General features: G+C 41.9%; 1 protein-coding gene across 1 annotated transcript in view; it reads left to right on the plus strand.

The window, feature by feature from the left end:
* Positions 1–15,806, plus strand: part of CALCR (calcitonin receptor) — a 75,446-nt gene that overhangs the window by 28,265 nt on the left and 31,375 nt on the right. The window contains exons 5-6 of the mRNA XM_026842425.1: positions 399–490; positions 7,744–7,870. Coding sequence (XP_026698226.1) covers positions 399–490; positions 7,744–7,870 — 219 coding nt within the window. The remainder of the gene's footprint in view (positions 1–398; positions 491–7,743; positions 7,871–15,806) is intronic.

The following is a 15,806-nucleotide window of genomic DNA, read 5'->3' on the forward strand; positions in this document are numbered from 1 at the left end:
TTTTTTTTTTTTTTTTTTTTTTTTTTTTTTTTTTTTTTTTTTTTTTTTTTTGTGGGGAAACTTGTCATGGTCTTTTTAAAAATCTGAATGTATTCTGTCTGCTGTGCTCTCCTAGAGCTTGGGAAATGTAGTGACGCATAGTGTGAGCAGGGATCTCACCAGTCACTTCAGTGCAGCAGAAACAGATCAGCTCATGTAAGAAACACTTATCTCGTCTCTAGACCATGAGTCATGCTATTTAATAGATTGTTGGTATTAAAAATACATTGAAAAAGAACCTTTGAAGGAAAAGAAATACAAAATGGGAGGTTGATTTTATAGATTCTTCCTCAATGAGAAAAAAAAAACGAGTGCCAGCAAATCGTTCATACTTGCCTTTTCTTTTTGTTAAATTGCAGATGGCGTTCATACTTTATTATATGGCGATCGTTGGCCATGCTTTGTCTATAACATCCCTGTTGATTTCCTTGGCAATTTTCTTCTATTTCAAGTAAGTGTTTCTTACATTCTCTCTTCTTTCCCTGAGGGATCTCAAGTGATAACCAAAGAAAAACTTGGGACATGCAGTGAGAAACAGCTCTTCTGAGTGTCTTTTTATATAATCCTGGTTAAAAAGTCTCAGCACAGGGTCCTCTCATCAATGGGACATCTCCCTGTCATGTGTAGCCAAGACCATGCTGTTAAATTTGTCAAGACTGGTGGAGAAGCACAGGCCATAGGGAAGTGGTGTAACTGGGGATGCAGTAAGGCTGTACATTTACCAGTTGCCTTGAAGGGCACATCCAGCCCCTGGCAGGTGCAGTGACTGCAGAGGGCAGTGGCTTGGAGCCCTCAGTTCCGGAAGAACAGGAATACCTTCATCCAGTGCTGAAGGACTGAGCTATTGACTTGAGTCGCTGCTTACAGGACTCAGCACTGAGTGAATCTGACACTAGTATGTAGCCTGTCATCATCATTACAAGGAAAAATAGTGATGTGCTGTATCAGAACTTTAAAGGAGACTAAATTGATATTCACTGAAAGGACTGGAACTACTGTATGGCAACTTAACTAGAGCATTTAAATCTTGTCCTTCAGTGAATCTGTCTGCACCGTATTTATTATAATGTGTCTGCAGTGAAGGAGCAGAGGGAGCTCAGATTTGCTGTCAGACATGTAGTCGCAGCTTCAGTCACAATCAGTAATGAAGGGCTGTCTGGGAACAGACTTCATTTTTCAGCTCATGGAAATTGTTAGCACTAGAAGACATCAAAGGCACTGCAGAAAATGTTCGAGAATAAACAATGAACAAGATCCTGAGCTATTGTACATCCAGATCTATGATGATTTGCATAAGCTATATTCTTCTAGCTCTTAAGCAATCTTTTTAAGATATTTCACTTTTGTAACATTACTATAAACTGCAAACTTCCCAGACTGAGCACACTCAGAAATCAGGGTTGTAATGTTCATTCACAGATACTTTGATGAAAAAGAATGATACATCCAGTATAATGACACAAATGGGATGGTGTCTTACTGATTTCAGCAAAGGTGCATTAGATAGCCAGACCATCGGTTCATGACCAGAGACAGGGAAATGCTCACCATCAATAGAGTGTATCTGGAGATGACTGTAAGGTAATCTAAAAGGCCAGGTAAAGTTTTCCAATTTTACCTGGATAAAGGTTTCCAAGGATACAAAGAAGTATTACCCATAGAAAAATGAAAGTCAAAACCAAGACCTCAAATCTCTCAAATTTAACAAATACATCAAATGCATTTTTTTCAGATCTTAGTGACCAAAATAGTAAATGCGAATTATAAGCAGGTTTTAAATTAATATCTTCCCACTCATGTCAAATCATAAATATATATATATACCTTATTTTCAAAAAGACCAGGATTCATTCTCCATAGAATATTTTCCAAAGCAGTTTTTCACACTGAAATTTCCAAGTCTGAAAAGGGAAAAATTGGTCATTTTTTCTATTCCTTTGACTTTCAATCTTATCTTAAAGGGTATTTCTGTAAACATTCTTTGCTGTTCCTTCTTGTCTAAGGCCAATTGTAACTAAGTACACCCAGTGCATTTTCTATCATGACCATTTAGTTTTAACATTTACTATGACCCTTTTAGTACAGAGTATATATGTGTCTAAACTAACTGGCATTTGTTAAGTGTCTTGGTATTGGTGGGTTTAATGTTCTGCAGCATAAATGGAAGACTTCAGTGCAGTGTGACAAACTTTAAACAGGAGATTGCAAAATACCATCAATTTCATTATCTGAGTTTCTCAAATGTGGTTTTTAGGCCACAAATACACATATGAAGATCTGTAGAATCCACCAGCACATAGTACACAAATTCCAGATTACACATGCATAGTAATTGCATACATTTGGGGATAAAAAGAACCTCCTGCTGAACCCCCACCTCTAGTTCACAAGGGGTGGTTGCCGAGCTTTAAAAACCTGCACTGAAAAGTGCTCCACAAAACCCCAGATACCTTGTGCCAGTACTTAAATCATTTCTAGCCTCAGAGTATTATTTAACCTAAATCTTACACGAGGCACCTTAGCCTATTTTTGGTCCCAGTTTTGATCTATATATGTTACATATCTATGAATATGTTCAGGTTGTGTGCCTTCTAATAATTTTCTTAGTAACATTATGCAGAGCTTCTCCCTAGTTACTTCATCTGCTGCTGATCACTGGAAAGGTACACCATGGATAAGGGTGTCATATAGGCTGGAAAAGGGTATGCTTAGTAAATGGACAGGCCAGAAGAATCTGGCATAAATCTTAGTTCTATACAATTAGGTATCTGTGCCTCAACTGTCAGATGGGAAGAGTAGTAAAAGAACAAGCCCGCAGCATCAACACCACCAAGAGTGAGTCTAGGAACCATAGGAAAATTAAATGATTGGACTTTTCATAAACTATGAGAGGCTGTAAGATTACAAGCTCAAAATATGTGGATCCACAATACAGGTTGTGCATTATGCTGATTTCCAGAGAGGCAGTTTGATGAGTGACTGTGATAACATGCGGTAGTCAGATACAGAGATACCTACAAACTCTGCCCAATGAGCTGATGAATTCCCTTCCCATCTAAGTAAAGATAAAGAGCACAAAACCACAGCCACAGTAATGCCTTGAAAAAACTGGGAAGAGCACAATTTAATCTTATTTGGAATCCTATACCCTGGCTTCCGATTTCTTTGGGACAGTACAGACAGGATGTGGTTAAATTTGCTACCCAGAATGGACGTGGAAAGCGATTCCTTGCTGCAAGCGAGGCAGGGTCATCCTCTTTGACTCACTCCTAGCTCTGAGTCATGGACAACACACAATCCTGTCCAGTCCCAGACCACGCTGAAAGACTCATCTTTTCAGCAGCTTTTCAGACAGTAACACAGCTCCTCCTGCCTCCTCCTCCACCTCTCCTTCTCCTTCTATGGCTAATCCATGACAGAAAGGTCACAGGAAGAAGTGGAGAAAGGAATTAAATCGAGTGCTGCAAAATGGGAGGACAAAGAGGAAATCAAACTACAGTCATAAGAAAGTGAGAATAAAGCTGTATGGGAGCAGGGTTGATGTTACCTTCAGTTGTTTTCTATCAACTGGCTATGACAGCAGTAGATTATTTGGCCTTCAATAGAAGGCAAGCTGTCAATCAGACAGCAAGAGATGGTTTTGGGACTGTATAATAGATTTTGACTGTAGAGGCAGCCACAAACAGCTTGCAGAGGTTGCTGCTTCCCCTGCTGGCAGAGATTTATTTTCCTTTTAGCTTTGGGTATCATATTCATAATGATCTGGCATCACAGATGTTGCAGTATTTTCGGAAGGGAATACTGAACCAGTAGTGATGAGCATCACTAAGCAATACTAAAGCATTACAGGAGACAGAGTATTCATAAAATAAGTGTCTAACAGTTACATGCATCATATTATTGCAATATTTTCATATTGCAAATTGAGACCCCATTGTGTTACATGATAAAACACAAATGGAAAAAGGGACTCCTAGCTCCAAATCACTGCCAATTGAATTATTAAAACAAAGACATTTCACAGAATTGTCTAGGTTGGAAAGACCTTGAAGATCATCCAGTCCAACCCTTAACCTAACACTGACAGTTCCCAACTACACCAGATCCCTCAGTGCTATGTTGACCCAACTCTTAAACACCTCCAGGGATGGGGACTCCACCACTTCCCTGGGCAGCCCATTCCAACGCCCAACAACCCGTTCTGGAAAGAAATGCTTCCTAATATCCAGTCTAAACCTTCCCTGGCACAACTTGAGGTCATTCCCTCTTGTCATGTCACTTGTTACTTGGTTAAAGAGGCTCATCCCCAGCTCTCTGCACCCTCCTTTCAGGTAGCTGTAGAGGGCGATGAGGTCTCCCCTCAGCCTCCTCTTCTCCAGACTAAACACCCCCAGTTCCCTCAGCCACTCCTGTACGACCTGTGCTCCAGACCCTGCACCAGCTCCGTTGCCCTTCTCTGGACACGCTCGAGTCATTCAATGTCCTTTTTGTAGTGAGGGGCCAAAACTGAACACAGGAATCGAGGGGCGGCCTCACCAGTGCCGAGTACAGGGGTCAGATCCCTTCCCTGTCCCTGCTGGCCACGCTATTGCTGACACAAGCCAGGATGCCATTGGCCTTCTTGGCCACCTGGGCACACTGCTGGCTCCTGTTCAGGCGGCTGTCAATCAACCCCCTCAGGTCCCTCTCTGACTGGCAGCTCTCCAGCCACTCCTCCCCAAGCCTGTAGCACTGCTGGGGATAAAATTTGTATAAAAACAGATGAGGTGTACAATACGTCTGTATTTGCCAGAATAATAGATGGTGTGTTGTGAATGCACCTGCAGTCTAATTGTTGTCAAGGCTTTTAAAGGGAGTGGAAGAAGGATAATGGGTGGAAGAATAATCTATCGTAATTTATTGGACATTTTCCTGAGAGGTAAGGGAGATCATGGTAGAAAGCATGAAAATAATTTGAAAACTAAAAAAGTGGGTAGGAGATGGAAAATAAGTGGCTGGAGATGAAATTTTCTGTATTCATGAATGAAAAGAAATGACAGATTCACAGCACAGATCTATGGAGAAAATAATGCTAAAAGCTCTTGAAAGTCAAGATATCCTAGATGCAATAGAGAAGAGGAGATAGTAATTTAGAAGTAAGGGTGTCTCTGAGTAGATAGGAGAACCTTTCTATGTCAAAGGAAATGTAGGAGACATAGAATAAATGTGAAACACAGGGGAACCAGAAGAAACATAGGACACTGAAACTCTGACACAATTGATAGAGACATAGCAACACAAAAATTCACAAGTTTTAGACATGGGTTAGCGATGCCTTCTTGCATACTGATTAATGAAGCAGAGTAGGGAACATTCAAAAAGATGAGTCGGAGCAACAAGGAGCCTTCAAAAACACCTCAAAGGAATGATTAGGTAATCAGTAAGAGGGACAGGAAGAGGTCAGAGAAGGAGAGGATTACAAATGATTGTGAAAACTAGCAGAGAGAATTAATCAAATAAGGGGGGTTGTTTTGCAAAACGTTCTCAGTGTGGACCAAGTCAGGCAGGTGCTGATGCCATTTTGAAGGCAAATGCTGAAGATCAAATTAAAAAGTGAGTGTATGGAAATATACATTTAATGATCCAGATTGATCTTTAACATGAAATCTGGATTCAAGGAAAAAGGTGAGGAATACTGAGAGGAAAGGAGGAGAGCAATGCAGGAGTAAAACTAAGAGGAAAGTAGACAGGGAAGGGAGCTTGAACAGCAGATGAAGGCAACATGCAGTGAAGAACAGTCCAATTTAAAAGGAATAAGACTGGCAAAATTCAAGAGGAGAAGTGAGGAAGGAGAGAAATGGGAGTGGAGGCACATGTACCTGGCAGAGATTATCACAAAACAAAACACTGTGTACCAGTAGCCATGTAGAGAGGCAGCTGGAGAGACAAGGGTCTTCATTTCTGTGGCCAGGAGCTAAAGAGAATGCTCTAAGTAATAGGTATCACACCAATCCGGTTCCTCGAACTGTAAGAGAAAGCAGAGGGTGATGGGCACTCCCAGGAAAAGTGGTATCAGTAGCGCGGGTGAAGTACAGTGATGGAGAATGGGGAGAAAGACTCAGAACTCAATAAATACCACCAGAGCTTAGGAGCAGAAAAGGATCATTAGACTAGGTTTGTGATCTGGGCAAATACAGGTGGAGTACACAAGCATAAGGACACAGTGTAGCAAATACAGCTCCAAAGAACAGTCTGTTTTGCCCAATATCCTGTCCCACTGTGGATCAAACTGAAAGTGGGCCTACCCCCATAGTTGGTGCTCAGCAGTTGCCAACAGCTGATGCTAAAGGAAGAATATAAAATCAGGGCAAGTGCAAAGAGATACTGTCATTCCTAACCCCCAGGACCTGCATCTCATGAACATCCTGAACCAAAGAAGGTGTCTTGGTAAATTAGGAGGTCAACAAAAGTGATGAACACTGCAGGATGATGATGGCCATAACCAGAAAGACGACCTCAAGCTGAAGGAAGAATTCCATCCAATGACTCATAAAATAGATGTAAGGAGAACTAAGAGTAAGTGGCAAGTGACCAAGGAGCTAAAAATGGAAAATAAATAATCAAATTAACATGTAAAATAAGCAGAAAACAGTTCAGTTGGTTAGATTAGCTCTCTGGTTTTAAAGAAAGTGCATTCTGTGTTGAACTGCACATGTAGAGCATCGAAAAGTCACAGACTCTGCTCCCTTCCAGTCTACAAAAGACTCCTAGTGCCAAGGGTTAAGCTTACCTCAGTGAGAGAGACAGCAGTACTTACTCTTCTTAGCTGTTTTTTACCTACAGGTTTTGCCTGCTTGCTCTCAGTGATCACTGAATACAGACATTACAGCATTATATAACAACTCCATGATTGCTTTTCTGCAGTCACCTCCTGCCAGCCCCGGGCTGCGCTCTGGTGTATGGAGCACTGGGGGGTGTTGTTCTCTGCACCAGGGGTAGCCAACGAGGTGGCAAGAGGATCTGGGCATGAACTAGAAAGGGAAGACGGTTCAAGTCTGAAACTGCAGTCATGATTTGGTTTCACAAGAGTTCTGCGAACTTCTTTTGTGGAATCTGTTACGCATAATAGCGGAAATCCTACCCTCCCCAGAATCAGTCATTCATAAAAGATTGTTACTCCTTCTGAGCAGGAAAACAACCTCTTCTGGTTTGGGATCTCAGCTGGACTTAGAAACATGCAGGATACCAACCCAAATCCCCTTGTAATTTAAAGAGATTCCTGTCCAAAATTCCCATCCTGTCTCACCACTAATTCCTAAAGTAGCAAATAGTTTTCATTGAATGTTTGAGAAATTGACTGTTCAGGGAACAGTTACTTACAAAGCAGTATTTCTGATGTTCATTACTTGTATCATGCGCATCTAATAATTCTCAGGGTTCTGCTTCACTGTATAATATCTCAATTACCATGAAATAAAGAAAAGCATCAAGGGTTGAGAATGTTGCCGGATGGCTCTTTACAACATGGTCTAAAAAACATGTGGTGCTAAACAGGTGTAAAAACAAAACCAAAATTTGTCAGAGGTTATGGCTGCAATGCAAGGCATGTATTTTCCAATTAGCCTTGCCAAAAGGCATTCTTGAGAGACTGTTGCCAGAAAGAGCTCGTTAAAGTGACATCAGAAGAAAAATACTAATTTACAACGTGTGTTACATATTTTTCAGGAGCCTCAGCTGTCAAAGGATAACACTGCATAAGAATTTGTTTTTTTCTTATGTGCTGAACTCCGTGTTTACAATTGCCCACCTCATTGCTGTTGTGCCTAACCCAGGCCTTGTAAAAAGGGATCCTGTAAGTACTGCATGACTCCTCTCCATCTTAACACCCAAGTAAAATTACTGTGGCCATGCCAAAACCAGACATTCCTGTGTACCAGTTAATGATAGCCGTGTGGGCTGCATAGAGGGTGCAGATTCTGAGAATTTCACTCAACCTTTGCTCAGATCTTTCACCAAGCAATAAAAATCTTTGAATCTGGTACAAGGAGAAACCTCAGACTTGCTCCAGCCAACCCATCCATACAAACACATGTCAGATCCCCACTGCTCTCATGTCAGATCCCACCTCTCTCAGCACTACCTACCTGACATTTCCCGACAAAACCCCTGAAGGGACAGATGGCCTTGGAGGCCACCTGTCCTTTCTCACATGTGCTGGGGAAAGGCAGGGATGGAGAAAGATACGGCTTTTTTCAAAATACCCCCCCAAAAGATATGTTTGTTGCATTTTTTTTTCCTGGGAGGTGGTAAATCGAAGCAATAGCTTCCTTCACTGCTCTTAGATAGTGATACAAATTGTGCCAGCCCCTCAGCTGATAAATATGTATGGCAGATCTCAGTCACCTAGCTCTGATCTTGCTGTCTTAGAGAGCAATCGCATTGTGCTCGCTGTCATGAAAGCAGCCTCAGCTGATGTGAAATTAATGCAAGCCTGGGAATCTCTCAAGTTATGTCACAACACTGATCAGCTTGTCTTCTAATAAGATCATTCAATTATGGTTCAACCATTTATCCGCTTCTAATTTTGTGAAAGCAATTAAACGTTAGCACCTGATATTATGTGATCACATGTGTGTCTCAAATGTGTTCTGGTTAAGTAAGCAAATTAAAGCTTACTGGTTAAGTAAGGTAATTAAAGCAGGAAATATATAGACTAAAGAAAACATCACCAGTCCCAGGGACCATCTGGAGATTAAAAAATAGAAGAGCAGAAGGATAATTAAAAAATCACACATTTTGCTTTTTGTTACTGCATAGCATCATATGTACGTAGCCTGTGCAAGAGATGCAATGAAAATACATTTGATATTTGAAGATAAAAAGCTGGCAGATGGTATCAGGCACCTATATTGAAGTAAGATCATTACCTTAGGGTTAAGAATTGTATTTCCTGACAGCAGAAGTAAATTATCTGAAGTGCTTTAAACTAAAAGTTGAGGCTGCAGCGAGGACTCTTATGCTCTAAGATTTCATTAAAAAACTGTATCTAGTGCCTTTGGGCTGGATCTTTATTTGGAGTGACCACACTGAAGTCAATGACAAAGCTCTCAGAGGTTTCGATAGAGCTACATAGCCACAGGACAGGTACCTGCACGATGAGCATCACCCGATGAAAATCCCAACCTCCGTTGCTATGTCAGCAGACAGTATAGAAATGACGTAAGTGGTTACTGTTGGAGGTCATGGAGCCCCGGAGCAGTTGTGTAGGTTCACGTACGCAGTCAGCTTTCAGGTCTCTGGATAGAATACAAAGGGGACCCTTAGTGCTGAATACAGTCATGGAGGTTGCCATCGTATATCAGAGAGTAAGGACCCAGCACCCATTCAGGCATGCTCTAATCTCCCTGTCCAGTCCCTGCTCTCTGCCATACATCTTATTTATGCCTTAATATGTTAATCTGTACCCCCTCTCACATGGGTTCAGCAGCAGAGCTGGTAAGGGAGAACCCAAAGCAATCCATGTTTTATTACAAGCACCATGGTTTCATTTTCTCAGCATGGTCAGGTTAGGCATGGGCTGGGCTTAGCCTGGAACAGTCCTTTCCACTGGAAGTATCTGTAACTTGCTCAGCTCTTGGACTGAGGTGATAGGTTGGAGCCTGTTCTTGCCTCCTTGTGTAGATGTAGATATACTTTAAAGATCCTGAGCTAGTTTACCACTCTGTCTGGTGGTGCAGTATGTACTCTCTCTCTGATGGGAGCACCTAGTCCCTTCCCAAGCATTTTGCTGAAGTTGCTATTGCTGTAAGCATGAAGTGGGATGGCAATAGGTACTTGGTTTATCTGTACTGACCAAAACCCATCTCCTGGCAAGAAGCAACCCTTCAGGAGAAACCACTAAGCTGCTTCCCACTCAGAGTTATTAGTGAGGCCAAGAAAAAGCATGGAGAGTTACAAAAGTTGATGTCCACTAGCATTACAGTCTTTAAAGCAGGACCATGGTAGTAGTAATATTAAAAAATCTAGCATCCTCATGGACACTAGAACACTACGTATAATTTCACCATTGACAAATTCAAGTGAAAACCATGACTGCCCAAGTGTATTAGGTTTTCCTCCCTATCACAGTAAAACAGTAGAAATGAAATGTGCAGCTGCGTGAGCAGATGAGTGTATAAAGGGTAGTTACTGTGATTTATGGAGTTACATTATTTGTGACTTCCCATATACTCAAAGGAATAAAGAGGGACTGAGAGCCAAGAAAGCAAAGGAGATTCACAACATTTCAGGAACAGTGTTAATTTTAGGATTTTTTACCATTTAAAAGTTACCTTCTCATCTCTTGTTGCTTTCAGTTCCTTCTGATGTAGCCTGGCAGAGCCTGAGGGGTTTTAAAACATATTTTTCTCAAATGAGAGGCTCTAGCTGATACCAGTGAAGATAACTGGCGAAACTGCTGCCCCATGTCACCTGTGTTTGCCTCAGTAGTCCCAGCAGTCCCCATGGTGCTGCCATCCCTGGAGGCAGCAAAGGTTTAGCTCCACAAAGGAGAAGGGAACTTGTATCCTCTGAGTTATTTCATGTAATATGCTGGGGTAGAGCTTCAGGAGGCTTTATTCCAGTTAAATTAATTTGATTCTGGTTTAATGTAACTATTTCCATTAATGTAACTAAGTCTTTCATCTTAGTACAATCTGTTCCTCCATCCTGCTTCCACTAGATTACTTACACACGACTCTGCAGCCAGCAAAGAGATGACTCAAAGCTATTCTAGAGCATTGTCTAGATGCAAAAGTAATCAAAGACCAAACTTCTAACAGAGAATTATTGGCCAATGCCTAGTGGTCATGTCTCCTGAGTCTTCTAGTGTATCTTCTATGCTGGGTTAGTGGTTTTGTGAAAGCTGTCACTACCTTGCCTAGGAGCCCTTTGTCTAATGAAGGGTCCAACTGGCCATTTAAAACATTGCCCTTCTGCTGCCTCAGGTACAGGAATGAGGCTTGGTGAGACCGAGCCCAGTGTCTAACTGTGAATTTACAAATTGTGCAAATTTTGTGCATTTGGAAATTATATTTGTGCATTGACTTCACTAGGACAAAATGGCTCAGAAAGGTTGGCCTGGAGAGGATCAAATACATTACTTGCTTTTGTGTAAGTCAAAGAGGGTCAAAGTCAGTCTCCATTTACACCCATGCCAAGCATTGTTGAAGTCAAAGGTTTTCCACCAGTTTTTGTGTCTTGCCACACCGTGTTCAGTGATGAAATTATGGTACTTTTTGTTCAGCTCCAGAGTGAAACAGGGAGCAAAAGTGCCTGTTCTGAGCAAGTGAACCAATCTGTTGAATTCATCATCAGACTTTGCAGGTCCCCCAGAATAATTTTTTTACATTACAAATAAATCTACAAATCCCATTAGTTTTCCTTTAGCTGGGCAGGTACCTGAAGACAAGCACATCTCCTATCCCTCCTATTGCTACCTGTCTTGCCATTAGCTTTCACCAGTAAAGCAGAGAAAAAGAGCAGGTGCTTGAGTGGCACAAGTTCTTTCCTGACATAGCAAATGCTATACCAGGACAGGAGAGTCACAGACTATCTTTTAAAACATGAAGCAGTGTAGTCACTAACATCCTTCTAAGATCCATTTAACTTTTTGTTTTTTGAAATACAAAAAGGATGACACTCGTAATTGGGAAATTGATAGAAAGAGTGGGAGAACAGGAAGGTTTGGCTTTAATGCTCAGGTTTAGAGAGAAGCTTGTCCCAGGAGCATTTTTTAATTGAACTACAAAGCACCATATCACGTATCTGAGGTTCATAGCTTCAATGACTGAGCCTGAGAGGTGCAAGCAAGCACAGTCCCTGATGTGCATGTGTCCACAGGGGAGTCACCTCGGGAGGTGACAGGGAAAGGAAATTGATGCTCCATCTGCCTATGTCCTTATCCACAAAACAGAACTGACGCATGGAGAGGACAGTCGCTCCTGCTGCCATTGCATTTCTTTAATATCACCAGAATTGCACTTCTTGACAGCATTTGCTGTCTAGACTCCCCTTCAGCAGTCCTGTCCAGCCCTGCTAATCTGCTAAGCTGCAAAGACAAGGAAAATGGAACAGTACTGTGAAGGACACACAGAGACAGGATCTCCTGCTCTCCATCTCTGTTACCCAGGCACAGCCAGCACGGGAACACTGACAGTGACCTGTGCCTGTGAGCAAAGGGCAGTGTGACCTTCCTTGGAGGCAGACAATGGCTGTGACTTCAGTTTAGCAACATGGCATTCACCTTCAAGAGGATGAGTTTGTTTTATGCTGGTGAATCATTTGCAAATTAAGTTTCTGCCCACAGTAAGCTCATGGGCAGTGCCAGGGCTGTGCTGCACCAGTGTTACCCTCACTGAAATCACTGGGTTGCACTGGCATAACACTGCAGTAATGCAGATGTAAACTGGAATCTCCTCTTCCATCCTAGGAAATATCAAGTCTTCCCCCTCCCATGAGTTTCAATAAGATTAATGTAGACTAAGGGACATTGTGAATTCAGAACCAGCCACATTCAAAGAATTCTCACAAATTTTCAGGCTCAAATAATATCTGCATTCATTATAAGACAGATCTGCCAGAGTCTAAATGGCATGAAACAGAGCATTAATTCCCATCATTTTTCCCAAGGTCTTTATATCTTGTTTATATTCTCAAAACTCTCGGAGTGATGGAGGAGACAAAGCACCATGTAATCCTGGTGGTGTCAGATTCACTGCTCTGATGTGGCATGCCATGCCTAGAATATGAAGTATGGATGATTAAAGGACATTCATAGCATTCATAAATGACACTTCTGTGAAGAGTATTTGTGGTTTATGCGGAACAACCGAATCTGGACTGCAAAGAAGTCAATCATCAACTCTGAGAAAGATCTGAGCTTTCTCAACAACATTATTATGCTTGTTTTCTCAATGGGAAGGCACTGTCAAATTAACAGCTGACATTAGGAGGAGCAAAAAGAGGTTTATGAGTCTAAGAATAAGTATTTATTTTGGGACAGATGTCTTCATCTTACTTTCTTCAGGAATTATTCTGTCTACATTTCACTTGCTTGGTCTTCTTTTAAAGCAGTATCTATTAGTAGGCTCAGGTTTCTCAAAACTTACAACATCATGAAGGGAGGGATGATAGCTTCTACATAGCCCAGACCTAAGGTATTTCATTTCAGTCAAAATAACTCAGACTCTATCAGATCCTGTGGATGGTATTTCAGCAGCATGATCCCTACACAGCAAGCTCTTATTTAGGAGGCAGATTGCCATTTCCTCCAGAAATGTGATTCCAGAAAGGACTTTGTACTGCAAAATGCATTTTTGTCCCACCCGAAGCTGAAGACATCAGGTCCTGGATCTTGTTCCCAGGTTTTCAAACTGCATCTTTTCTACTCAGGTGAGGAAGACCTGCTCTCTCAGCCACAGGAAGAATGGAAGCCGAATATCCATCACACAGGCCAAACTGCAGATTTAAATGACTCTGTGAAAAGTCTGATTTAACCTGTCATTCTGCCTAATCATTGTGCAGCTGCACTATCTCTGAACCCTAAAGTTCTGCCATTGTGGCAGTGAGAAATGAGCATTCCCAGGGCAGTTTTTGAAATCAGCAAAACTTCAGCATCCTTGGTCTTACTGTCATCGACTGCAATTCTCCTGTCTGGCCACAGTGGCTGTTTGCAGCTACAGGGTTTTTTATATGAGCTTGTCATAGCAAAGCACATGTACAACATGCAAAATGAGTGAATCCCCTCCATATTTGCTGAAAATCATGATATGCCTTCAAAACTGCTGCTTAAGAAAGGTGTACTTAATTTTACCCTCAGAACTGAGATGTAGCGGTCCCTGAAAGGCTGTTAGTCTTTCCTGGTGTGGAGTTGTTCTTGACTGAGTTCTGACACTAATTCAATTCTCCATTCTTTACTGAGGCTTTTTATTATATTTCCCTTTGGTTTTCTTCAAGACATGAAAGAGGTTTGTAACTAGAAAGTTAAGATGATCTAAAAATGTAGGGTGGCACCTGGGTGACCATAAATTTCTATCCATTTAACTGTCTCCTATGTATCTGAGAGACTGAAAGGTGAATAGATGATATGTCAGTAGCCCCTAAAAATGCAGGCATGGAAAAATGTCAAGTAGCAACTTCTTCTTAAATGTCAGATCAACAAAAGCAAATGCTAACAGTTGCCTTTTTGATGGATTCTGTGCTACGCTGTATGGACATGGCATCCCCTAATGAACTGTTCCCACACTTTCCACAAAAGGCCTTCCACATGAACAGCACATTTAAACAGCTTAGGTTTAGATTTTTCTCTGGGAATATAAAGCAATTATGTTTAGAATCTTTGCTGTTGTAAAAACAGCTACTAATTCAAGATAATTCAAATTAAAGGTTCCTCTCCAAGTTTTCTTTAGCATGTGTCTTTAAAAGGATCTACCTAAAATGTGAGAAATTTGAGTGTGAATTGATCAGAAAATAGATTTTTCGAAATCAACAGATAGACATTTCCGAAAGGAACTACCCTCAGAAGGACAGTATCATAATGTTTCTGAAACACTATATTCTCTGATACCATTCTGCCACAGCTACTTTCCTCACTGGTATTTGTCTGAGTAAATGGCAGTGCTACCAGTGCAGGCAGCTGTGTCCGAGTCCAGGAGACCATTCTCCTTACTCACACCTGACTAAAACATGTCAAGTGAATTAAATGCAGAGTGCTCATTCCTCTCCAGTGGCTGCTTCAGTCTACACATCCATACCATGAAGTCCGACATCCAGGTCAGGTGAGATGAATGCCATCTGTGCTATTTCATTGCCCTTCAGTGACTGCTGTGCAGACCTGCAGACTGCCCGTTTTCAGTCATGACCCAGCCACCCTGCTCCTCTTGAAGGTATTTAAGAGCAAACAGAAGTAGCCTGAAAAAGAATAATAATAAATGAAAGGGCATCGAAGTGGTGGAGGAGCGCTGCCTGGAGTAACTGAAACTCTTACCCCATTTCATTGGGGATTGCGTCCTGCAGCTGGGAGAAGATGGCAGCAGAGCTTGTGAGCAGTCTTGACTCTGTTTCCAGTCCAAATGAACAGCAGGTCAAGTAGTTCCTGTACTATGTTTTTAGGCTACCCTGACTGCCCTTGTTTTCTCCCTTAGGGTTGTCTTCCTGAAAAGCTGCCTCCCTCTGGCAAACCCAGCTCAGAATCCAAGCTCAGTGGGGGTGACGAGGCTGCATTCTGCTCTGCCGTGCACCCTGTGTGACGCTTGCCACAGTGCAGCCCGTAGGCAAGGAGCTGGTGGCTGCTTCACTCGGGCAGTGCTGGATGTGCCACGGGAGCCCATGGGAGCTCAGCCCGGCACGGTGCCCTGTGGAGTTCAAAGCTGCGGCCCTGAAGGAGCCCCACTATGGCAGCCAGGATTCAAGGATGTGTGGATGTAGCCATATTAATTCCTGTCCAGAATGCCTAATTCTGGGCTGGCTGCTTCACTATCGCATAGACACGGACACAGATGCTGTTAAAAATATCCCCTGTTGTTTAATTTTGTATTTTGCTTTCTTGTAACACAAAACCTAGGATCCCTCTGAGCAACTGTGTACATTTCGTTCTGTAAATGGTTTAAAAGTTTATTAAAACATTAATCTTAGCCTGAGACCCTGTGTGCCAGGTTTCTGACTGGAACACAATTTAATGGATGACTCATAGTGGATACATTGTATAATGGTATGGCATTCTGATAGCCAGTGATTTAGAGCTATAATAT

Source organism: Athene cunicularia (genome assembly GCF_003259725.1).
Source record: "Athene cunicularia isolate RWA chromosome 2 unlocalized genomic scaffold, athCun1 chr2_part1, whole genome shotgun sequence".
NCBI classification, from domain to species: domain Eukaryota; kingdom Metazoa; phylum Chordata; class Aves; order Strigiformes; family Strigidae; genus Athene; species Athene cunicularia.